The sequence below is a fragment of the Neofelis nebulosa genome, chromosome 14 (genome assembly GCF_028018385.1).
Source record: "Neofelis nebulosa isolate mNeoNeb1 chromosome 14, mNeoNeb1.pri, whole genome shotgun sequence".
NCBI lineage: Eukaryota > Metazoa > Chordata > Mammalia > Carnivora > Felidae > Neofelis > Neofelis nebulosa.
The window spans coordinates 72,011,294-72,037,516 of NC_080795.1; the positions used below are offsets into that span (position 1 = coordinate 72,011,294).

Here is a 26,223-nt window from a genome sequence, read left to right on the forward strand (position 1 = left end):
TGTCATGATAAAATAAGAAATTCCAAAAACCAGAAGAGGCTACACAGCCCCCAATTCAATGCTCTTTTATATACTGCCATTAGCATAACTGCTGCCAAAATTCATGAGGCAGTTCTGGGCTTGTATCTTAATTGAACCATTATTCTTAAAATAAAATCATACAGGTATAATTTCAGAAAAAGGCCCTCTTTCTAGTACACCTCAAGGGTAGATAACAATGTCTCACTGAACACAGAAATGTCACCTCATGCCTTAAGACCTTTGTAGATGCTGTTCCTTCTCACTACAGTGTCCTTCCACTACCTTGCCCTGAAACATTCTAACTCACCCTCCCACAACCCAACTCAAAGGTCACCATCAGAAAGTCTTCCATGATGTCCAAACTACTCGCTGCTAGGTACGGTTAATTCCTTGTGATCTACACCTTGAATGTAATTATGTAAATGAAATTATCAGTTTGCATTTCTAACTTACTAGACTGAGAACTCCCCAAAGGCAGGGGTTATATCTTAGTTATCTCTGCATCCCAACATCTACTGGCTGGCACACAGGGGGCAAGCCTTAAATGTGGAACTGAAGTGGAAACCCGTACATGTACCTGCATGCATGTAAATTAAAGGAGTAATGACTTACAGACATCTTCATTGTGTAAACTACAGGATTCCATCAGATGTTTTATATGCACAAGAATACTTAATGTGTACACAACTTGATACAAAATATCAGTATATCTATCCGTATGGAATTATTTCTATAAGTTGCCCAACCATAGAAATGCAGTGAGCCAGATTTACTCACTGTAAATCTAGATTTATTACTCGCTGTAAATAGATTTATTATTATACTATTCCATCATTCTGAGTGATGGAATGATGGAACAGTATAATAATAAAGTCAAATTACTCTTGTAACCTGAACATTATCGTTCAACCTGGAACAATGTAACACCAAATATTCTACTTAATAAAAGAACGTGGCTTTATTCTCAGTAATCACCGGGAACTGGCAAGTCAATTGTGTTGACAATTCTTAGTCTGGCCTACAACCGTTGAAGAGAGGACCCATGTGATGGGCTAAAAAGTCCCCTAAAATAGTCTAATGATAAGATCAATTTTTACAAATGCATATTTCCAAAAAGAAGAAAATACGCAAATAGATGAAAGATAAAATTGACTAAGAGAACTCTAATGTTGGAATCAAAAGAAAACATATTTAAAAATCTAGATAAGAAGTAACAACAGGCAAACTCTGGCCTCAAATACAGAATACCAGTAAGTGTCAAACGAAAAGTTCTACACTGGCTGATAAAGGCAACAAATATCACCTTTTACTTTACATCTGCCTTTAACAAGTTAACACTTTACCCATAGTTCTTCATTATTGCTTATTTTCCCCCTGGTGGTGTTAGCAATTTTAACGTTCTCCTGCTACTTAATTTAGCTATTAAATTTTAAGGATAATGGTCCAAACCCCCAAAGACTAGAAAACCAAGACCAAATAATATTTACAATACTACTCATCTTTAAAATATTTAAAATTCATGCTTCTCACTTGACCAAAACATGATGCTAGGTTTATAAAAAGATCAAGTGCCAAGTCTTGAACAAGATCTTGACCATATCAAAGCCAAGATTCTGCAAATGTAAGGAATTCGAGACAGAATAAAAAGGAGACAGAAGAGCAGAAAAATACACAAGACCAGTTTGAAACAGATGCAGATAAACTAAAATACAGCTCTAATGTAAGTCGCCTCGTCTGAAAGAAGAATCTTCAAGTCAGCAATCTGCTTAACATCCCCAAGCTGATTAAAATTCATGCTGAACATGCACTTAAATCGGCATTGTTAAATTGTTGAGAAGGGTCAAGAAAACTAACCTTCATTTAATAACATCTTCCCCTAAAAACCCAACAATTTAATATGGTCCTGATATTGACATTATTCTTTGCTAGCCTGTACGCAGGACCCAAACTGTAACAGAACATCTACAGGAATGTAATAAAAGTAAAAGAACATATCAGAGACCACAAATTATTCCATGAAATGGAGGTAAGCTACAAACTGATGTGTTTCTACCAACTGTCCTGGTTTAAAGAAAAAATATTTAAATGATTCACAAAGTAGAATGAACTGTGTAGTAGCACATAAACTAAAGTGAAGTTGATGGAGAATGCAATGACTCTCTGGGGATAGATTTTAAGGGATTTGTTTTTAAAACCAGAAAAGGTCTTAAATTTTAAGTATTTAAAAATCTGTTCAAATGTTTTAATTTCAGATGAAAATGCCCGGGATCACACGACTTACAACCTTCTATCTCTTCACCCTTTCCTAACAATTTTCTAATAACGTAAGTTAAAACAGCAACATTCACACTGAAACAACCAATTTGATATCATTGTTCTCAATTAGACAACCAGATAAGCTAAAGCGATACAGACAGCCAAAAAGCAAAAGCTTTCCAACATGCACAGGGGTCAATGACACTTACCTGCCACTCTTAGACCATATTACAATAGGTCATGCAACATAAAACAAACAGAAGGCAAATTACTTAAAGGTCTGTGAACCCATTATTTTTCTTTTTATTTAGAGTTAGAACAAAAATGAATTCCTGAAATAAATACATATAATGAGTTTAACTTTTCAAATTATCTGTATAGATTAAATAATTAAGGTTCACACTTACCTTTTAATATTATGCCCAAATTACTGAGCTTTGAATGGCCTTCATGAACAGATTTGTATTTAAAATACTTCAATAGATACATAGAATGATTAAAACCTAGTCAATTTTTCTCAGCTGCAACAAATTTTTCCCCAAATATGGCTTCTATTAACAAATCTCAAAGTAGCATTTGTCCTTTCCACCACAATTTTTTCATACAAATGTTTTCATCGGAGTATCTCAAATGTTTTCAGTAGAGATCTCCAATTATAAAATAATGTCCAACCAGGAGATAGGACTCTCTCACAAAACTTCAAGTGAAAACATTTTACTACAATGCAATCTATAAAATATGATTTCCAGTTCTAGAAGGCACCAGAAATTTTACTCAAACAATTCATAGCTCAGTCATGCAAAGCAGTTAAAAAGATGGCAAAGTGGAAACATTCGTTTAGTGCAGGACAGACGCAGTCTACGGCAGGCAAAGAGAAATAGATAGAAAATCATCTTCTCACTTTCAAAATCAAGGAAAAAATTTGGCCCCTGCTCAAGGTCTGTGCATGTCAAAACTTTAAGAAGATTCCCCATGTTAAGGTACCTGTCAAGACAAGAATGAGAAAAGAGAAAATATCCCTTTATAAAAAAGAACATCTGAAATTTATTAAAAAAAAAAAAAAAAAAAAAAAAAGTAACAGGGAAAATGTTCATTAGGCCATGAATTCGTCCTTCAGGGTTGCCCAGACTGTGCTCTGGCAAACAGCAAACCGGGTTCTCAAGGTGTTGGTATGTAGGACCTAGAGGTGAAATGTGGTTTTCCTGCACACAATGGCACGACTGTTGCTCTACTTCTTCTCAAAAGTCTCCCAAGACAAGTTTCATTAATGGCCTTATAATGAAAAATTCTTTAAGTATTCCAATAGTGCTAGTATTCTGAAAAAGAAATTTCTTATCAAGAATCATTCACACATATTCTTGTTTAATATTGCACTGAAACAACAATTTATTTCAAAGCCAAATATTAAGTGTTTTGGCCACAGCTCACCTTTGCATTTCATCTGAACACAGAATATTCAACTTACTTCCTGCATGCCATTAAATAATGCATATATTTCTAACCAAATTTGGATTATTTATAAATTTGTGGAAGTTGTTTAAAGTATTGATTCTGGATATGCAGCACGATTCTGGTTTTTTATAAAATTATCAGAGGATTCTGAGCAAACGCTGCTGGGCGTAGTCACCAAGGCATACTATTAGAATGTTCATCATAAGGCTGCTTGCTTCATGGACTAATGAAAGGACAGCACTGGCTACAGACTCAACATGATTTTAGCAAATGAAAAACTAAAGAATTATACATATGATGGTGATGTTTGCCTACGACTGAGAAAAAAATCATGCAAACTTTGTTTGATCCCCATATCTTATTAACAAATATTCGGGCCAGCCTTCACTGCGGTGTGAATATAGTTCATCTTTCACCTTTACCATTATGCACCAGCTGTGAAGGGCTAAAGAGACTTACTTTCAAAGTCCAAGAAAAAATGTGCTGCATTGTGGTCTATGTCCCTGGTTAGCACCTTAATGAGATTACCCATGCCAGCAAACCTAAAAATAAAAATGGCAACATCATTTAGTTCCAGTAAAAAAAATTTTAAGCAGAGGCCTGGGATTCGGCAAAGGCTGGCTTGCTCATAATTACCAACAGGTGCAGGTTTATATACTTCTGGCATTGAAAATTTGGAACAACAAAAGCACATTTGGCTCTGAGTTTGTAACTCTTGTCCCTCTTTTCCACATATCAAAAAAGTGACATAAAGCAAGATTGGAAAAAAGATTAGATTTTTTACATATTACTTGCAATATTTACATTTGATTAATATCTATGCTAGTGTTACTCCTTTAAAATGTTTGAGGCATACATTCTCAATTTAAATTAACATCAAAAATAGATCTCTCAAATAAGTAAAGACTGAGACCATTATTTTTAAATAATAGGGATAGTTTCCTTCTTGCAAAATTAAACCCTAATGAGAATACTAGGAAGATGGCATTCAAACCACATTTAACCATTAAAGACTAAAGGAAGTTATCAATTGATGACCCATTTAAAAATTTTTACCACACATAAACCAGTATTTCTTACATCTTCTATACTCCTAAGGTTAATCAGACTTTTCACTGTTTCACTCACAGGCTGATAATTCAACAGTATCAACTATATACAACCATATGAAGTATGTCACTTGGAAGTTAACACAGCAAACAAGCAAAATGGAGCCAGCAAACATCATCACAACTTAGTAAGTTTGCAGAGGATGAACAGTAGAAATAAGGCATTGGCATAAATCTTGTACCAAAATTTGCCATGACTCAGGGAGGATGAAGGTGGAAGGAGGTGTCAGGAACATCCAGGAAACCAAGTTGAAACCTTGAAGTTGCAGTAACTCTAGGGAAGGCAGACTATGAGATCACAGGCACCCCACATCCTCCCCTCTCCAAGTTTCAATATGTTTTCTCCAAATATTAACTGTTGGCAAGTATGAATGAAATGAAAACATAAAAGTAACAATTAATCAATGAATCAACATTGATTGTAATTAATCAACATTTAATCAATGAAAGAAGACATCTTATTATTCACCCCCATTATAAAAAAATTTGAAAAGAGTTAGGACTTTCAGCCACCTGTGTGGTCCATTCCCCTCTTCCTCCACCTACTACTCCCTGGGCAATGGCAGGGGTACCTAACTTTAAGCTTCCCAAAGAGGAAGTAACAGCATATGCATAACAGTTACTTGCTTTAAAGGTCAAAGTGTGGCACAGGGACACACACACTTCTTAGAAAATGTTAAAATGTATTCGCAAGTGTTCAATTCACAAATGTTAAAATTTATTCATAAATATGATAAATACTGAAAAGTCCTCTCTCTTTTAAAACAATATTCCTCCAATGGGAGAGGTCAGAATCTATCTTATTTTTGATATTAAAATCCTTATTACACAGAATTTCATTGGAAAGATTTTGTACCATGTCTTACACAGATGGATAAACTGAGGTTAAAGCTAAGAGGAAACAGTTCATCTTAAATACCTTATACACTGTAAAAAAGTTTAATTCTAAGCTTTTATACACGGAAAGTACAAGCATTTTTCCAAAATCATCACATCTAAATAAGATCTCACACTGGTTACCAACTTTACTCAAGAGTTACTTTTTTCCTTTGAAACCATTTGGAAATAGTATATCTCACAGCTTAAATTTATGGAATATTTGTTTCCAAACATATATAAATTCCCTACCAAGAACTAAGAGCAGATATACAAAGAATTACCTAATGGTATCAAAACTTCAACTACAGATGGGAAATAAGCATAAGAAAGAAGTGTAATGTCTCTAAGAGGAAAAAGGCATCACGCCGTCTGGTGGTTAAGAGTGTACTCTATGAAATGAAACCAGAATTCCAACTCCAGCTGACAAGCTGCCTGACCTTGAGGATGCTAATTAATCTTTCTGAGACTCATTTTCTTCAACAGTAAAATATACAAATCAGAGTAACTATTTTAAAGGGTTATGAGAACTCAATGAGATTAAGCACTGACTTGTTAGCACAGTGTCTGGCACACAAAATGCCCAATAAATGTTGGCTGTTGTCACTGTAACCTGAAAATCACAAACTAACTCTCAAAAAATAAGAGCTCTACTTCTTTAATACAAACCAGAGTCAAGTTATTAATGAATTTCAATGTAATAAATCAGAGTAAATAACAAAGCCCAAGTTCAGTCCATTTTTGCCAAGAAATATCCTATGAGATCATCATCAGGTACAGGGAGGAAGGGAGATTAGGTTTCCTTACCTTTTTACTTGTATGCATAGTCGATCCTCAAGGAAAATAATCAAAATTGGCCAAGTTTGTCTGCTCCGTTTTCCCACATCTCCCTCTGTAAACTTCTTCCACTATTTGGTCCTTCTTTCAAGGCACCCTAGCCTAATGTGACCCTAAACTGCTCCAAGTGCATCGTACTTGGTCCTGACCTATTCATTCTCCACAAGTACTCAAAAATCTAGAATTTCTTACCTTTTCATCCCAAACACAGACACTTAGTTTGAAAATGGCCCAGCGTATCTGGTACAGGTTTCTCAACCCCAGCACTATTAACATTTGGGGATGAATAATTCTTTTGCGGAGAAGGGTCTGTCTCATACTACAGGACGTTTAGCAACATCCTGGGCCTATTTGTACTAGAGGCCACCAGTAACCCAACACACTAGTTGTGACAACCAAAAATGACTCAAGAGATTGCCAAATGTCCCCAAGAAGAATCATCCCTGGTTGAGAACCACTGATGTAGTACAACTGTGGTCCAAGGCAGAAAGTCTCCTTACCATACAACACTCAGGGTAGATCTGGTACCCAAAGCACATTGTATGTGTCTCTTTGAACAAAAACTCATGGAATTTGGGGAGCCAGCCTGGCTCAATTGGAGGAGCATGCGACTCTTGATCCTGGGGTGATGAATTCAAGCCCTGTGTTGGGTGTACAGAGTACTTAAATAAATAACTTTTAAAAGAAAAATTTTTTAACGTTTATTTATTTTTGTGACAGAGGGAGGCAGAGCATGAGTAGATGAGGGGTGGAGAGGGAGACAGAGAATCCGAAGCAGGCTCCAGGCTCTGCTGAGCTGTCAGTACAGAGCCTGATGCAGGGCTCAAACTCACGAACTGTGAGATCATGACCTGAGCTGAAGTCAGACACTCAACCACCTGAGCCACCCAAACATCCCAAAATAAATACCTTCTTTTAAAACTCACAGAATTTTTCAAAGATCTGAAAACAGTTCACCATAGCACTATCAGTTGTCATATCTTTTTAATAATGATAAACAAATTAAAACCATATCCCTGTCTGGCATAGTTTAACTCTTTAGGCAAAAACACAACAAAAAGTCCCCATCATCCTCTGACTGCAGCAAATATGAGATGGTAGCTAACTGTCAACCTGTCAGCTCTGGTAGGCACCAGATGGCGTGGGTCCAAACTCCAGCTCTGCCACTTCCTTCCAAGCTTTGCAACTGTAGTCAAGTTGCCTAATTTCTCCGTGCCTCATCTGCAAACTGTGCATAATATGAATGTCCACTGCAGAAGGTTCCTAAAATCATTAAATGGGTTAACAGAAGCAAAAACATTCAGTGACTATGCTTGGCAATCTCTCTGCTGCAGAACCCATGGAACGTGTGTGGCAGCCCTATTTCCTGCCACACAGGAAGCCAGTCTGTCACAAAAGGATAAAGCCAGCATGCACTAGAGAAAAGTGTCCCAAGGTCCTCAAGTCATTGATTTCTATCTCTACTTGTTCCTGAATTCTAGCTGCCATTTCCCTCAGTTTAGCTGCTGGATTTTCCTCTGGTTTTAAGATATCCTAAGTTCTTTCAATCAATTTCCTTTTTTACCTGTTTAGTTGAGGTGGATTTCCATCATTTACATCTAAAAAAGTTCTAATAACATTTCTAAGTTTCAGATTAACAAATGAATGTGACAAAGAGATACTAAAAGATATAAAAGATTTTTCAGATTATATAAAACTTGGGCCAAAACATTTCATATACTTCAGAAGCACAATTTCAAAGTAAATAATGAATATTATAATTTAAAATAATAAACTGTAAATCTTACAACATCTGAATTTAGAAGGAAAAATCTAAAGATTCTCTTTCAAATTACTTGTATCGTAATCCCTGGATTAAACTAAATATTATAAGCATTTAATAAAAAGCTAAAAAGAAATTTAACACACAGACACCAGATCCAGGTTACTTCAAGTGTTCACAGTATTTCTGGTAAAATTCTGCGACTAGGAGCCTTTATGTTACAGGTCTGCTTCAAAGTTCGTGAATTATCTGGAAAGGAACTTGCTCTTCTGGGCCTAAAGTCTGTGTAATGTATTTTTGAGCTCATGAAAGGCATTTAATAAATACATTAGATCATTTTCCCGTAAAACATTTGAAAAGAAGCTTCTTTAATTAGAGAAGCCAACAGAAACACAACTGTATGTTAATACACTATCGCCTCCCTTTCTACAAAATTCCTAAGAGATGTTGTTGCTTCATTTACCCTTTTGAGCTCAGGGGGGCTTTATAATGTTCTCTTCTGCCTAGAATGCTAGTTGCAAAGATTTTCCCATGGCTGGCTTTTTTTTTTTTTTTCATTCTTCAGGCCCCTCAAATGTCCCCTCTTCGGACTAGTTTTTGTCTGCCATCTTTTTGCATAGAAGTTTACCACTGCATCTCATTACCTTCTATCACATCACCTAACTTCTTCCTTCTGCATACTGAACACAATCTGAATTACTCTATTCGCTTAGTGTCAGTCTCCTTCACGTCCACTTTATAAACTTCGTATACCTGGGTGAGGGATGAGAAAAAAGAAAAGCTCACAAATGTACTGCTTAGCATCCCTATAAATGAGGATTTCTTCAACTTGGCATTGTTAACATTTAAACCACAGAATTCTTTGCCGTGGAGCTGTCCTGGGCACTGTAGGATGTGTAGCAGCATTGAAGGCCTCTACGCACCAGATAACTGGTATCACCCCAGCACCCGGTTGTAATAACCAACAATACCTCCAGATGTTGCCAAATACCTCCTGGGGGCAAAAATGCCCCAGTGAAGAACCTCTGCTTTAAACGTATGGCCACTAACATGAAGCACAGCCTCAGTTCCGCCCCATAATCCTACTATGCATCTCCAATCAACCTACTCTCCCACTTGACCAGGTGACCGTTCCACAAGGCTTTATTTTTCATCTCAAACCTCTAACAATCTATCCTCTGTCCTCACGTGCAAGACATGACCTCACTACATTGTTTACAGAAAAAAGAAAAATCATCTACTGTTCTACCACCCTTTCTTCATCAATAACCAGTCTACCCTCCGCACCTGTTCCTGAGACACAACCTGGTTCTACAAGGCTTCATGTCTCCTCCACATCATCTTGCCTGTCCTCCTTTTTTTATTCATTTATTTTTAAGTTTGCTTATTTATTTTTTGAGTGAGAGCAAGCAGGGGAGGGGCTGGGAGACAGGGAGAGAGAGATTCATTCCCACACAGGCTCCACACTGTCAGTGCAGAGCCCGACAGGGCTTGAACTCATGAACTATGAGATCATGACCTGAGCCGAAATCAAGAGTTGGATGCTTTACTGACTGAGCCACCCAGGTGCACCCTCGCCTGTCGTTACAGCAAGAACTTGCCATGTAAGCTACCTATAGTCATTGCCTTCTACTTTTTACCTCCCACTCTTTCAGCTCATTCCAATCTGGCTTTTATTCCCACCAATACAAAGAAGCTGGTCCCTGTCAAGGTCACAGAAACCTGCATCCGGCTAAATCCAAAGGGCAATTCTCACACTTCAACTTACTAGATCTCTTAATAGCCTTTGACCCAGTCTGTCACACGTCTTCCTGAAATACTTTCTTCGTCTAACATTTAGAACAACCCATTTTTCCTGAGTTTCTTTCGTACTTTATGGCTTTTCTTTTTCCATCCCTCTCCCTTTGGCATCGGTAGTTACTTCTATCTTAAACAAAACAAAAACTTACCTTGACTGTGCTTCCCTCACCAGTTCCCACCCTACCCCTTGCTTCTTTTTGCAACAGAATTCCTCAAGAGAGTGGCTTGCACTCATCATCTTGTATCTCTCTCCATCTCTGTTAAGCCCCCTCTCTCCAACCTGGCTTCTGCCCAACCACACACCAACAAAACTGTTCTGGCAAGGCCATCAAATGAACCGCATGTTACTCATCCCAATAGTCAATTCTCAAGACCTCACCTTACTTCCTCTGTCAGCACCGCCTGACATAACTGACTCTCCCTCCTCCTCCTCCTCAGTACACTTTTCTCATCAGTTTAAAAGACACCCCATCTTACCTCGTTCGCTGCTATTCTAGCCTTCTTCTTGCCACCATCACCTCTTGTCAGGATTACTTCAAAAGCCTGCTTCTACTTTTGCGTCCTATTACAATCTGTTTTTGTTACAAGAGGCAAAGCAATCTCTTAAAAATATAAATCAACCACATACCTTCTCTGCTCAAAAACATGCAATGGCTTACTGACACACTCAGAATAAAATCCAAACTTCTTACGAGGCCCTACAAAACCCTACATGATCTGTCCGACGTCCTCTGGCCTCACCTCCCATTGTTCTTCACAACAGCCTGTTGCCGTTTCTCTAACGCAACAAGATTTCTCTCCTTTGGAGGCTCTGTACCTTTTTCCCTAGCTGGAACGTTCCGTCCACGGACCCTCAAGCGACAAACTACCATACTTCACTGAGGTCACTGCTTAATTAGACCACCTCAGAGAGGCCTTCCTTGACTAGCCCATCTGTAATATGGCTTCCTCTTCCCAAACCCGTGTTTATCACCAACCATACGTCTATCACGTATTTCTACCTTTATCTACTTGCTGCCTGCACTGCAAGGTGCACTTTTAAGAAGGCAGGGGATCTGCTGTATACACCACTCTACCCCCAGCACCTGGAACAACGCTCGGGGATGTTGTAGGTAGTATAGACGTTTGATGAATGAATGAATGACTGCAAAAACACAGAAAACTAAAAATCTGTGAAGTTTCAGAAGTGTTCCAAGAAGGGGAGAGGAAAAAGCAAAATAAATACAACTGAAAACTGACAAGAAAAGAAAAGGCCTGGGAATTTAGAAAGAGCACATGTTTTCCTAGTCAGATCAATGAAGTCTCTCACTCTCTCAGTAAAAGCCAGTAGGCTTCTGTGCAACTAATAAGAATTTTTGAAACGTTAAATATCAGAGAAATAAAGTGATAGGAGTATACATGAGTATCCAGAAAGTCTACAGTATGCCCAAATAACAAAGCAAAAACATAATATCCTTCCAGAACCATAAATATGGCTGAAATGGAGACCAGCCTATATCATAGTTCTCATCTTTGGAAAATTGAGGAGCATTCGTAACATTAAAGGAAAAGGAAGAAAAAAAAAAAAAAAGCTTGGAAAATGTGGGTTTAAGTATTTAGTTTCCTTTTTAAACCATTAAGTCTTCCCCCAAAAGTCCTACTTGGGAATTCTTCAAATCTGAGAAAGAATTAAAAACAAGAGTGTCAATCCTGCTCTGTCAAAATTTTACAAGGAGGACAAACTCCAATATCAGCCCAACATCCATTTTCATCGTCAACACAGATAAGTGAATAAAGAACACAAAGAAATATGATAAAGTAGAGAAAAAGGAGATACTGAAAAACATACTTTGTTCTCTCTAAAAAAAACTGCACAACAGATTTTATAAGAATGCTTTAATAGAATTCCATATCTTCCAATTTACAGTGACTAAAAGTGTGTGAATGGGGAAAAACTTATCAAACAGTAACTATAAACTGCCAACCACTTCTAGTGTTGAAGACGAAGAACTTCTTGTATTTACCCAAGCTCTGAATCCTAGGCAAAAAGGTCTTCGAGAAAATACGGTACTATAAAATGGTGCTGAATTATATTCTGTTGTGCATAAAAACATTACTTAACATTACATATGCTATTTCTCTGTATCATCAAGACATTTAGATCTGTAGAAACAACGGGAAGCCTTTAAAATTGACAAGATAGTGGGTTAATGTGGAATTCAGCCACACTTCGGCTTTGTCTGCCAAGAAATTTCTGGTTCTCATAAAACGTACCACGAATTTAAAGAAATATTAACAGAATGGAAAATCAGTAATGAAAAATATGGTCAAATTTTCACTGACAATGGCACACATATGATGAATGGAGGCCAAGAGTAGCTAAGGAATCCCAAACTTGAGCTTTGTTCACACTCTTCAGCTGTGTGTTCAGAAACTAATTATAACACCATATAACAAAATATATTTTGCAAAAGCAAAAATATAGTAAATCATTTTCATAATTCTCCAAAAACAAACCACCAGATATACAGGAGACTGGGGAGTTGTTTTGTCATACACTCAATCAAGCACCTAAGTTTATGTTAAAAAAAAATCTAACATTAGAAAAAAATTAATATTGCACTCTGAATAACACTGCCAACAGAAACAAAATTACTAATAAGCAATGGTTCTTTCAGATAAAGTAATTCACCTGCTGGAACCCGTTTAAACAATAACTAAATTGTCAGGGTCTTACAGAGTAATTACAAAATAGGAGAGTAATTACTAACTACTAATTACAAAAATATAGGACATATGCTGGAATGATCCTTCTAATCAATCCACTACATAGAAAACGTTACAATTAGGTGAATGCAAAGTTGAAAGGCAGGTAGAAATTCACAGTTTTGCTATCCTGCAAGTCAGTTACCAAACTCCAATGCCAGATTTCTGGATCTAAGGTTTAATGACAAACATTTCTCAAGTGATTGCATAAAGCAGCAAGTACAAGCTAAAATAGCAGACTTCAAAAAATTTCAAATGGTATCAACAATCTCACTTTGCACATCTGCTTCTAAAAATATGCAGGCACCATCCCCTTCAAATACTGCACCAAGTCTTGCTTGCACAACTCCTTCTATGAAACGACATCACCATTTGAAAGCAAATGTTGATTTAATATTGCAAACGAACAGTAGTGACTCCAGGAGTAATCTAGCAGTTGACAACAGTAGAAGAACAAAATATTTTCAGTATGTCAAACTTTAAAACTCTGTTAAAATTAGGTAACATCGTAATAATTAACATTTTGATAAATTTTCGATTAATATATGCCAGATGTGTGTTTTATGATGATTTTTGGCTTTGGCTTTCGCTGAACCTTATTGGCCAAACATGTATTTAATGCATCTACAATAAAAGCATACAAAGTAAATCTTCAACACAGCACAGAGTAAAATATCCAATAAACACCTACTGAATTAATTTAAGAACTGTAAACAGGTGAGATCCAGTGGCATTTCTTTATTTGAAGGATCAGTTAGGTACACAATAATTTAAAGGAGAGTTATAATCACAATTCCTTCTTAGCTTCTAACACGGCTGCAACTCACATTAGGAACACAGCGGTTGATTGTACTGGTGGGAAACCAATGGTTAGCTGAGTGCCATCAAAATGGAGAGAAAAAACAACTCAAACGAACCTAACGATAAAGCATCTATAATAATTATCCTGACATTATACTATCTGCTCTACTGACTGCACTACAAATGCACATCACACCGGAACCGTCTCGGACCTTTGTCTCCCGATTTCTTTCTTTCCCCCCTTCTCTCCAACAAGAGAAACTGCTAAACAGGTTCATTCATTGTTCTAGCACAATGATGATGTCTGAGCAACAGATATTTGTTCGATAAATGGCAGAGCCAAGACTTCCCTTTTTCTCTTGTCCCTGTTGTGTTCTGATCTTTACGTGGTAAACATGTTTAAGCAGAACCTAAGCTCCCAGGACTTCAGCCCTCTCCCACTCCTGGTTCTACCACACTTGATAAAGTATGTAGACTGAGCAGTCCCTCTGGGACTCTGTATTCACAGGGTTTTTCCCTATCACTTGTATTCCTAAGACCATCTGAGCATGAGCAATCCAAGAACTCAAATTGTGAAAGCATGAAAACGGTGGCCCTGTACTTAAATCAGCAAAGACATATGAATACTGTGTAGTCAAAAAGGTTGACTGTGACAGTTAATTTACTCTCACCCGCAAGTCCATCCTTCTATAATCTGCTTTTAATGTTACGACTAAGAAGCTGAAGACTGTATTTCTTAGACTACTTTGTTACCTGGCTTCTCACTGGGCCCCATCAGCTATAAGGAAATTGGAAGGTGGGAAGAAAGAAGGTCCTTCTTTTGGGGCACCGGGCTAGCTCAATCAGAAGAGCATGCGACTCTTGATCTCAGGGTCCTGTGTTCAAGCCCCACGTTGGGTAGATTACTTAAATAAAACTAAAAAAAGAAGGTTTCTCTTTTGTTTCTCAAGTTCTGTCAGCATTTCCTGTCATCAAAAGCTCCATATGGCTCTAGGCTCTAGCTTCCTGGGGAATGCCTTACAGTGCCTGGCCCCGCCTCCAAGAGGTCTGAGCTTCCAGCCTTATGGAGTTCCTCCTTCAAGCTCCAAAATTCTGCCTAACCTACCTCGTCCCTTCTTTTCCCCCAGCTCCAGAACTGACAGTTGCTTCCTGTGGGTACCATTAATATCTTAGTTACCTCATGTAACTTAATACATATTTGGTCTTTACCGCCCCCTCCCCCATGCCTAACCTAGAGCTCCTAAATCCCTTGGAACTTCGGGAGTGACAGAAGCATCTCTTATTTTAATGAGTCCCCCAGACAGCTTTAAGACTAGGGCTGGATGCCAGAAAGACAAGGTATACTCAGGTTTCAGCCTTATCTCCTGACCTCTGGTGAGGGGAGAGGAACTGGAGATTGGATTGATCACCAATGGCCAATGATTTATAATCACTCATGCCTACATAATGGGACCTCCATTAAAACCCCTAAATCATGGAGTCTGAGGAAATTCCAAGCTAGTAAACGCATCCACACGGGAAGGAAACATACTCCAACTGCACGGGGACAGAAGCCCCCATGTTCAGGGCACTTCCAGACCTCATCCTATGTACCTCTTCGCCTTCATTTGTTCCCTTTATAAAGGGCTTTATAATAAACTGGTACTAGTATAAGTAAAGTGTTTTTCTGCGTTCTGTGAGCCATTATAGCAAATTCTCAAACTGAGGAAGGAGTCATGGGAACCCCTACCACCTTTCACAGCTGGACGGTCAGAAGTAAAGGAGACTGAAGACTTGTGAATGGCATCTGGAGTGGAACGGAGTCTTGTAGGATGAAGCCCTTACCCTGAGAAGTCTGTACACCAACTCGACATCGAGTCAGAATCAAAATGAACTGTAGGACACCCAGTTGGTGTCTGGGGAGTTGGGAGAATTGGCTGGCATGGGGGGAAAAAGCCCCGCACATTTGGTATCAGAAGTGGTTTTGGAAGACAGTTCAGAATTAATGTCAGCAGTGTTGTGAGTAAAAACACGCACACCTCAGCATCCTCTTTTTGCTCAGGCTTCCAACATTTGTGTAAATAAGTCCTTACGTTAAATCCCTTTTAAAAATACCTAGCACGGTTTCTGCTATCCTGCTTGAAATCTGACTGGTACAGAGGAAGTTGTAGAGAGGAGCTTAGTCCTTACCTTTACCAACAATATCTAATCTATCATCATCAGGTACTAGTGTGTAGCTATTAATAAAGTGATCCTTTGACTCTCCTTCCTTTGTAAAATGTAAAGGAGGAGAAGCAGGATTCAGGTATTACTAGGTGCCCAGCCATAATACCACCAAAGAAGTACTAAAATCTCACCATAAATCCCTAGCACACGTCAAGAGCAATACATTAGTCTAGTAATTACATGGAGAGAAGTTACTTGCCTTAAAGAAACGTAATATAAATGTACAACTGAACTGAAATTGGGACAACTGATTTCTAGTCTTGACGCTTTCACAAAATACATGACTTCACACAGTACTTGTTAGACTGAAATCTCTCCCATTGCTCTGGCTAGGACTCTACATATGTTACACTGCATCTTTCCTAATGCTGACATCTAGTGGATACACTTAGATTTAGTATTATTTTAAAACGAAAACTCTCATTTACACTATTTTAAATAAAAGACTCACTAGTATGACTGGCTATACGCAATAAACACAATAAATCAGGAGACCAATACTGCTCCCTAAATGGAAGTGAACCATGATAAATTAATATTACACCAGATTGTCACGGCATCTTTGAGCTTGATTCAGAGATTACTAGTAATAGTACTCTTCCATGCTTCCAGCCATTAATAATTGAACCACCAATGCAAATTACTGCCTGAGGTGTAGATTGAAAAGAAATGCTTCCTGCTACAATGTCTTGCCTCAGGTACAGACAGGGTATGAGAGGACTGATACAAAGTTCCAAGTAGTTTAAGAAATTTACAGAATGGTGATGGGAATATGAAAAAACAAAAAACAAAAACACTGAAACTCAAAATTACCTACAAGGATTTATTATGAAGGTTTTTCTTGAAAAAATATGGTCCTCAGACAAAAAACAGTATCATCAACTCACTTTCTTAAAGTGTACCACTATTTTGAAATCCACGAAAAATTATATACACATGTAAGGTAAAATATATATTTAAAACTCGAGAGAATGATAAACATGAAATTTTAAATACTGGTTATCTCTGGGGAGAAACAAGCCCATAGGACCAGGCAACTTCAAAGGCGTGGGTAACATTTCAGTTCTTCAATTACTGGTGGATTCAGGGGAGTCTGTTAGGCTTCCACATTTACAAATAAAGGTATTCTTTTGTATGTATCAATAATTTAAAAAATGTTTTAATGTAAAGTCACTAATGCTCAAAGAACATATATGACTCATTCAAAGGTGCTCCCAGGGGCGCCTGGGTGGCTCAGTCAGTTGAGCGTCCGACTTCGGCTCAGGTCATGATCTCACGGTCCGTGAGTTCGAGCCCTGCGTCGGGCTCTGTGCTGACAGCTCAGAGCCTGGAGCCTGCTTTGGATTCTATGTCTCCCTCTCTCTCTCTGCCCCTAACCCACTCGCATTCTATCTCTGTCTCTCTCAAAAATAAATAAACATTAAAAAAAAATTAAAAACAAAACAACAACAAAAAAAACAAAGGTGCTCCCAAAAAACGAATGGATTGGAATTCAGGTGCCTGAAATCTTTCCAATACACACGGAACAATGCATGGATGAGCCATTTTTTTTTAATGTTTTATTTATTTTTGAGAGGCAAAGAGAGACAGGTCGTGTGTCGGGGAGGGGCAGAGAGAGAGAGAGAGAGAGAGGGAGACACAGAATCCCAAGCAGGCTCCAGACTCTGAGCTGTCAGCACAGAGCCCGACGCGGGGCTCAAACTCACGAACCGTGAGATCACGACCTGAGCTGAAGTCGGACGCTTAACCGACTGAGCCACCCAGGGGCCCCTGGATGAGCCATTAAATAAAAACTGTAGCACCTTGCACATTTCAACAGGTAGTCAGTGTTTACAGCGCCTGCTGGTGGCTGCTGCTGTTTTAAATCAAACAACCTTTCCTTAGCTCCTGTCTGCCAATTACTGGGACAGATACTGAATATTTGGCACTGAGGAACTCACAGACAAGTGTACGAAACCAGACAAGATGGTCTGACATACTTTCATACAGAAGCAGGCAAACACCACAATGAACACACAGAAAAAGGAACACCTAACCAAAGACTTCCCAGAAGGACTGGTTCTTAAGTCCTTCTTGTTTTCTATTTCTTTAAATTAGAAAATAATTTAAACATTAAAAAAATGTATCCACATACTGTACCACCCAGATTGCGTGTGTGTGTGTGTGTGTGTGTGTGTGTGTGTGTGTGTGTGGTCTGTATGCTACATTGATGACTGAACAGCTTTTTTTTCTTTTCAAATTGTTAAATTCTAGTTAGCTTACAGTGTAATATTGTTTTCAGAGGAATTTAGTGATCCATCACATACAGGTAACACCAATGCTCATCACAACAAGTGCCTTCTTTAATGCCCATCACCCATGTAGCCCATCCCCACCCACCTCCCTCTACCACTCAGATTAAAGCAATGACATTTTGCCAGATTTGCTTCAGAGACCTCCCTACATTTTTGGGCACTTAACCTCCCAACCTTCCCCAACCAACTTTCCTCTCCTCCATCTCCTAAAGATAATCTTAAAAGTATGCTTCCTTTCCAAACGTATTTTAAATTTTTTACTGTGAAGGTACATATTCATAAACAAACAGCACTGTTCTGCTTTTCAATGTTCATAAATGCTATATTGTACATATTCCTTTAAAATCCACCTCTCACACTCAATGGTGTTATCCACGTTCACTTATTGACATGTTATACACTATTCCACAGGTCAATGAAGCCTTTTTGAGGAACAGTGACTTCTCAGTTTTTCTCTAATAACAAAGAATGCTTTACACACATATCCTTTCACACGCTACATACACTTGTATATACTTGAGCCTGTGTACAAGAGTTTCCACTGGACGGCAGTCTGGAAATTAAAATGCAACCATAACTTGACTAGATTGTGCCAAACTGCTCTCCAAAGTACTTCTATCAATTCACTGCTCCACTAGTAAAGATTTTCTTCTCTCCCATCCTCCAAAACCTCAAGCTTCAAATTTTAAATTGTGAAATATCTCACTGATGTTTTAATTTATATTTTCTTGATTACCAGTAAAAATGTGCCTATATCTCTATGTTTACAGGCCATCTGTAAAATGTATATTCACATTCTTTGCAACTTGTAGCATTTATTTTTCCAGTATCTCTCCCACACCTACCTTTCTATACACCGGACTCTGTACTGCTGGGCTTAGCATCTGTAACTAACATCCTTGCCAGCTGTGAGGTTACGTCAGTAAGAGGCACTAGAGGGTGAGAAAGCAGGACCGAGAAAGAAGCTTCCCTGTCTCTGGCTGGGACAGACCAGCAGCTGCTCTAAGGACAGTCAGATGAGGTGGGGCCAGTATGCACTGCCCCGATCAGAGGCAGAAGCAAATGCAGTCTGTGGGTTCCAGTGGAGCAGTGGTAGCGGCTAATCTCTGGCAGCAGTACCACCACCCATCTTTTCTTTGTCCCCGTCTCCTCTTCCCCTCTGCTCCTCTAGTCTAATACCTTCGTAACCAATCCTCTGTATTAAATTCCCTGTTTAGGGGCGCCTGGCTGGCACCTGGGTGGCTCAGTCAGTTACACAACAGACTCTCGATTTTGGCTGAGGTCATGATCTCACAGTTGTGAGATCGAGCCCCACTCAGCATAGAGCCTGCTTGGGATTCTTTCTCTCCTTTCCCACTTGCATGTTCGCTCTCTCTCTCTCTCAAAACAGATAAATAAACTTTAACATTAATTCATTCCCTGTTTGAAATTCCCAGGGTGGTATGTTTTCTGAACTCACACCCTTCCTTCCCCTCCAGGTGGGCTTTAGGAATTCTAGATAGGAACTCTGGATACTAATCTTTTGATGCCTAAACACACCGCAACTATCTTCTTCTAGTCTGCAATGTCACAGTGTCCCAGTCTTAACTTTGTTTATGATACCATTTTGTCACATGTAATCCACTTTTCCTTGAGGTCTATGTTGATCATTTAACTAGTGATTCCTGCAAAACTGCCTTAGCTATTCTTGGCCTTTTATTCACCCATATAACTGTCAAGTTCTACAAAAATCTTAATGGGATTTTGACTTGATTTTGCATTAAATATACACACACCATTCCAAGGCAGAACTTCCATCTTTATAATACTAACCATTTTTTTCATTTAATCTATGAATATGAGATTATAAAACATAAGATTACATGAATGCATTTTTTTAATATTTATTTGAGAGAGAGAGAGAGAGAGAGAGAGAGAGAAAGAAAGTAAGTGTGAGCAGAGAGCTAGGGGGACAGAGGATCCAAAGTGGGCTCCACGTTGATAACTGTGAATCCGATGCAGGGCTCCAACTCACGAACCGTGAAATCATTACCTGAGCCAAAGATGCACACTCAACCGACTTAGCCACCCAGGTTCCCCCAAATGAATACATTTTTCCATGCTAAACCATCCTTGCTTTCCTGGGACCAAATCTATACAGTCATTAAAAAATAAATGTATTTTGGGGTGCCTAGGGGGCTCAGTCGGTTAAGCATCTGACTTCAGCTCAGGTCATGTTCTCGCAGTTCATGAGTTTGAGCCCCACGTCAGGCTCTGTGCTGACGGCTCGGCTCGGAGCCTGGAGCCTGCTTCAGATTCTGTGTCTCCCTCTCTCTCTCTGCCCCTCCCCCACTCGCACAGTCTCTCTCTCTCTCTCTCTCTCTCTCTCTCGCAATCTCTCTCTCAAAAATAAACATTAAATAAAGTTTTTTTAATTAAAAAAATGTATTTCTAGATTTGGTTTAATATTTCACTTTGGATTATTTCATAAATAAGACTGACCTATAATTTTTTTCTCTTCTTGTCTGGTTTTGCTATCGAGCCTATTTTATATATCAGCTCTTTCTGTTCTACAGAAAAGTATAAAAGAACATAAATGTTTGTGTCTCCTTAAAATTTGTATGTTGAAATCCTAACGCCCAATGTGATAAAACCCTTTGAGAGGTGATTAGGTCATCAGTGTGAAAGCCTCATGAATGGAATTAATGTCCTCATAAAACAGACCCCCAAAAGCTCCCTTGCTTTCTTTCTACCATGTGAGGACACAGGAAGAAGACAGCTATGTATGAACCGGGAAGCACGCCTCACTAGGACCCAAGTATGCTGGAAGTGGGACCTTGGGACTTCCAGCCTCCAGAACTGTGGGAAATAAATCTGTTACTTGTAAGCCATCTAGTTTACTGTATTTTGTTATAGCGGCCCAAACTAAATGCGACAGGTGCTAAAATGGAAACTCAAACTCAAGCACTTACACTTGGTATGAACGTATTCTACAACATCCGTGCCAAGCAGCCAAGCAGCCCCTGCTTCAATATTTCACTCTACGTGACCACACCCAGAGTCACTCATTCGATTTTCAGATGACTCAAGTTTTAGATTTCAATTTTTAGGAACTTTTTTAGAAACTTCGGCCGATAATTAAATAATTCACAATTAATCCAACATGAATCCTGCAAAGAATCACACAAAACTTGTCTTAAAGCTGATATTCGCCCATTTGTTAATCTCTCCTCATCAGTCCTGGTTCTCACTGGCCTCTGAGAACTAAACAGTCAGTCCATGTGCCACGTGACAACCCAGTAACTATCTGAAATATCTGAAAACATGTTAAACTGAGGTCAAAAGAAAGTTACCCATTAGACAATATACATACACTCACACAGGCAAAAAGTTACTAACAAGGTATTCTCCTGTCTAGCAATTGTAAGGATTGAGCTTCTGAAAGAGAATAAAGTTTAAATGGAGATATTTAGGAATACTCATCACAAAGGACCTTCTTAAACATTACAGACTGAAGGAACAAAGGGCAACAAAACCATTTTGCCCCACCCAGCACCTTGCTATCAGGACCAAATGACAGTAAAAACCAGCGACAGGCCTTTCTGTGTGCCACACACGATGCCAAGTAATACATACACAGTAGTATCTTACAAAATCCTCAACCACTTTTGAGGTTGCCTAGCACTTCGATCCTCATTTTACTTCTGAGCAACCTGAAGGTCAAAGGATTAAATAACTTTCTCAAGGTCAACAAAAATCAGTAAACAATGAAGCTGGAATTCTTACTCAGGCAAATCTGTCTTCTAGCAGTTCTCTTAACCATTTGGCCATATTGCTTAGTCACAAATGAAAATACACACAATTCATCCAAAAAGAGTGAAGGAAAATATTAAGTGTTCCAGAAAGAAATTAATTCAATACTAGTACTAACATTTCTAAGTCAGGAATAAAATTTTCACAGAAAAACAAATTTAAGAAAAAACTATGATGACTAGAGAAAGATGACAGATGCTAAGAAATGTCCTTACATATTTCCCTACCATTTGTCAGGTCTTTCTGTTTGAGCCTGGCATGCTAAAGGAATTTAGTACAGTGAAATTACAGGAGGGCACAAATGTTTCCCTTGTTCCTGAACTTCAATTAAAATGATTTGCTTAAATATAACTCCTCCAGGCTCATCATAATCAAACAGAATACAAAAACAAAATACAAATTTTCTTTTCGGTAATCGTATCATCTTAAAGATATGTACTTGAATAATCTGTCTACATTTATATCTCCTACAATACGTATCTCCTATAATACGAAAAAGAATCCAGCAGATCAAAATGCAGAATGTATACATCATAAAAATGTTTTTGAGGAACACGTGGGTGGCCCAGTCGGTTAAGCGTCCGACTTCCGCTCAGGTCATGATCTCACGGTCCGTGAGTTCGAGCCCCGCGTCGGGCTCTGTGCTGACAGCTCAGAGCCTGGAGCCTGCTTCGGATTCTGTGTCCCCCTCTCTCTCTGCCCCTCCCCTGCTCATGCTCTGTCTCTCTCTGTCTCAAAAATAAATAAAACATTAACAAAAATTTTTTTTAATGTTTTTGAACTAAGTATGTTACCTAATAATTACAGATTTAAGGTTTCGCACAGTTTTTACTAAGGCAATATTTATATAAATCAAAGCTCAATCACTTAACAATTCTGAGTATTTTTACCATATTTCGAACATTGCTGGTAGGGAAAAAGAGGAAGGAAGTGAGCGGTATGAGAAAAGGTAGAAAATCAGCCCCGAATATAGGGCTCGTGACAGGACTTGAAATCATGTAGCTCAGTTCTCTAATTTTATAGAAAGAAACTGAGGACTATAGAAACTTGGTGATTTGGCAAAAGTGGCAAATCAGTTTTTAAAAAGTGGGGCTTAATCCAATGACCTGGACAGTGCAGGCTTTAGGAACGTATTTAAAATACGGCATCAGCAGATCACACTGACAGAACAAATCTACCAAAAAATACCCCACAGTCAGATGCCCCAACACGTCGCCTTCGAGACAAGTAATGGTGCCATTTCTGCTCTCAGCCAAGCTTCACAAGATCTGCCATTCCCTTCATCTGTAGTCAGCTGCAAGGTGCTGAACAACCATTTGTCAAATTCAGTGACACCATTCTGGGCTCTTCTAGCTCAGGCTGGCACCTGAACACTGTCCAGTTCATACTGCTGAGATAACTGTAAAACACTTGGTGGCTTTTCACAAGTCTTGACCTTTTTTTGTGATTCCGCAACACAAGCATCAGACCTCACTATTTGCATCCTTCCTGTGGAATTTAATTATGGACGTTTCTCTCGTTAAACTTTCGACATCTCAAACTCGATTATTTTATTTTCTACGTGTTAATTTTATGTTCCTTGAATCAGAATGTGAATTCTCTGAAGGTGGGCACTCTCCAAGGCTTACCACTTATCTTCAACTATCTTTTCCACAGAACATGCTGTTTCTATGATTATTTACCAGCAAACAGAAGTTTCTTCAAAACTATTTCAGGAACTTCTAGGCTACACCATTAGGATATTTCGCAAGACGGTGTAACTCTACTTCTTAAAGATTATTTAGAGGGGCGCCTGGGTGGCTCAGTCAGTTAAGCGTCCGACTTCGGCTCAGGTCACGATCTCACAGTTTGTGGGTTCGAGCCCCACGTCGGGCTCTGTGCTGACAGCTCAGGGCCTGGAGCCTGCTTCGGATTCTGTGTCTCCCTCTCTCTCTGCCCCTCCCCTGCTCACACTCTGTCTCTGTCTCTCAAAAATAAATGTAAAATAATAATAATAATAATAAATAAATAAAAGATTATTTAGATAGAACATAAAAAACTACACGTATTCAAATATGATGGAAAAAGAAAGGTCTAGCTGACTTTTTGTTAACAAGAGCTCTTAATCTGGGATCCAGAGAAAGAATTCAGTGACCTGTGAGTTTGGATAGGAACCTTTTCACTAACCTCTATATGAAGTTCTGCAAGTCCTTCAATCAAGATTATAGGCAACAAAGTATAGTAGTGTTAGAAATACCTATGAACTTGTCATCAACAGAAATCACAGGTACTTTCATATTATACTATAATTATTGCAAACTCATCACTGTAACTACAGTATTTCACAGAATTATTGCTAAAGCTCACTCTCTAATGTGAGAAGCATATATATCACTCTATCAAAAATTTGCATTTTTAGTACTTGTTAGCTGTACTTCAATATAACTAATTTCTTTTTTCATCATATATATTTTGCTTCATAAAATCATGAATCATTTGTAGAATCATTGTTCTGGGAAGGGATTCACAAGCTTCACCAGATTACCAGAGGTCCATGGCACAAAAAATGGTTGAGAACTCCTGCACTGTAACATACAGAGTAGGTGAGGTAATTACAATTCCAAAAGATCATCACGATAACTGTCTTATCAGTTCTAGTAAAATAACAAGCAAGTTTTGAAATGTAAATATCTCTGTTTATGACTAGGAAGAGCACAGAGATTTTAAGCTGATCATTTTCACTTGATAACACAAAGTATGTCTACAGAAAATGACATTTTCAAATATCTATTAACTTGTAATAATTAAAATAATTACAGGATTAAAAATGTTTAAGTACTCAGAACCCTGTATCAGTAACTTTTTGTTGTTGTTGATGTGTTCTTTACTTCAAAGACTTTTTCAAAAGGACCAAAACCAATAATAGGGAGAATTCTTATTTAAGAAAGTGCGTAAAAACTTCTTCTTCCTTTCTAACATATACATAAACCGCCAGAATTATGTGTTAGACCTTTCCTGATTAACAATACTGGTGATAGCTAAAATGGCTTAAAAGGGAATTCAAAGAAAAACACATACCTCTTCTACTGAAAGAAAGCTGTAAAAAAAAAAAAAAAAAAAAAAAAAAAAAAAAAAAGTTCTAATTACTTTTCCCTACTTCCTGTTCCAAGAAACTAAACAATATAGGGTATTTCCTAAAGATATTTTTAGCAGTTCAATATTATATAGAACATCTTCCTTAAATTATGTTTAGCCAAAGGAATTTTCTATATAGATCATAACCTTTCATTTGTATCTGAATTTATCATTTCCCCCAAAGACATATTTACCTTCAGCCAGTGCTGGTGATTCTGTTCTTGTCCTTCTATCTGTTTAAAGAAAGAAAAAAGAAAGAAAGTCTAAAACATTATTATAGTTTAAAACATGTTTAATTTTAAAAAACTAACTTTAATAAGGTTTATGAATGCCATCACATATCACATGAATATGCTATACACATATGTGTGTGTATGTATATGTATGTACAGGCATCTCCTTGAATTAAATCAACAACTGTTTACAGAGAACCTACTAAGAGTGAGGCATTATGTGAAGCCCTGGGAAACACCAACAGGTTTGGATGAGACACCCTAACTGCCACCCTCAAGACACTCAAGGACTAAAAATCTGTATCAAGAGAAGTACACAGTGCTCATCATAGCTTATGAAGCAGGAGACAGCAAGGGAAGAAAATTAGTAATTTGTCTTTATTCTTACAACAGGGGCCTAAAATTATCAAAGAGATCTACTTCTACACTATTATCATAATTTAAGTTCACTTCCTTTCAATGTATTAAAAAAATTAGTTTTACCAAAGGTACTAAGATCCTTATAATTCCATGACCATAACCTATTACTTGCCAGAAGCACATCAGGCAAAACTCAAGTGAACCATGAAGTCCTCCGTAGGAATGACTTTACGATTTCAACTCCTAAAACATTTTTAGGTAAAATCAAATCTTCAGAATGATCTTATTCTAACTTTACAACTGAGAGCAACTATAACCACTACAGCAAACTAGCTTAGTTCGTACAGAGCAGGGGGACACATTTTTTTTTTTAATTTTTTTTTTTTTTCAACGTTTTTTATTTTATTTTTGGACAGAGAGAGACAGAGCATGAACGGGGGAGGGGCAGAGAGAGAGGGAGACACAGAATCGGAAACAGGCTCCAGGCTCCGAGCCATCAGCCCAGAGCCTGACGCGGGGCTCGAACTCACGGACCGCGAGATCGTGACCTGGCTGAAGTCGGACGC

General features: G+C 38.2%; 1 protein-coding gene across 16 annotated transcripts in view; it reads right to left on the bottom strand.

Annotated features, from left to right (window-relative positions):
- Positions 1-26,223, bottom strand: part of CYRIB (CYFIP related Rac1 interactor B) — a 148,948-nt gene that overhangs the window by 28,170 nt on the left and 94,555 nt on the right. For 5 of the 16 annotated variants that reach the window (XM_058699069.1, XM_058699067.1, XM_058699070.1 and 2 more), the window contains 2 exons: positions 25,259-25,297; positions 25,008-25,026 (listed from right to left, as the gene is read on the bottom strand). In XM_058699069.1, the coding sequence (XP_058555052.1) occupies positions 25,008-25,026; positions 25,259-25,297 (58 nt within the window). Of the gene's footprint in view, positions 1-2,486; positions 2,634-3,178; positions 3,262-4,188; positions 4,272-25,007; positions 25,027-25,258; positions 25,298-26,223 lie in introns of those variants that run through there. The other 11 variants (XM_058699076.1, XM_058699077.1, XM_058699073.1 and 8 more) reach the window with 7 other exon arrangements.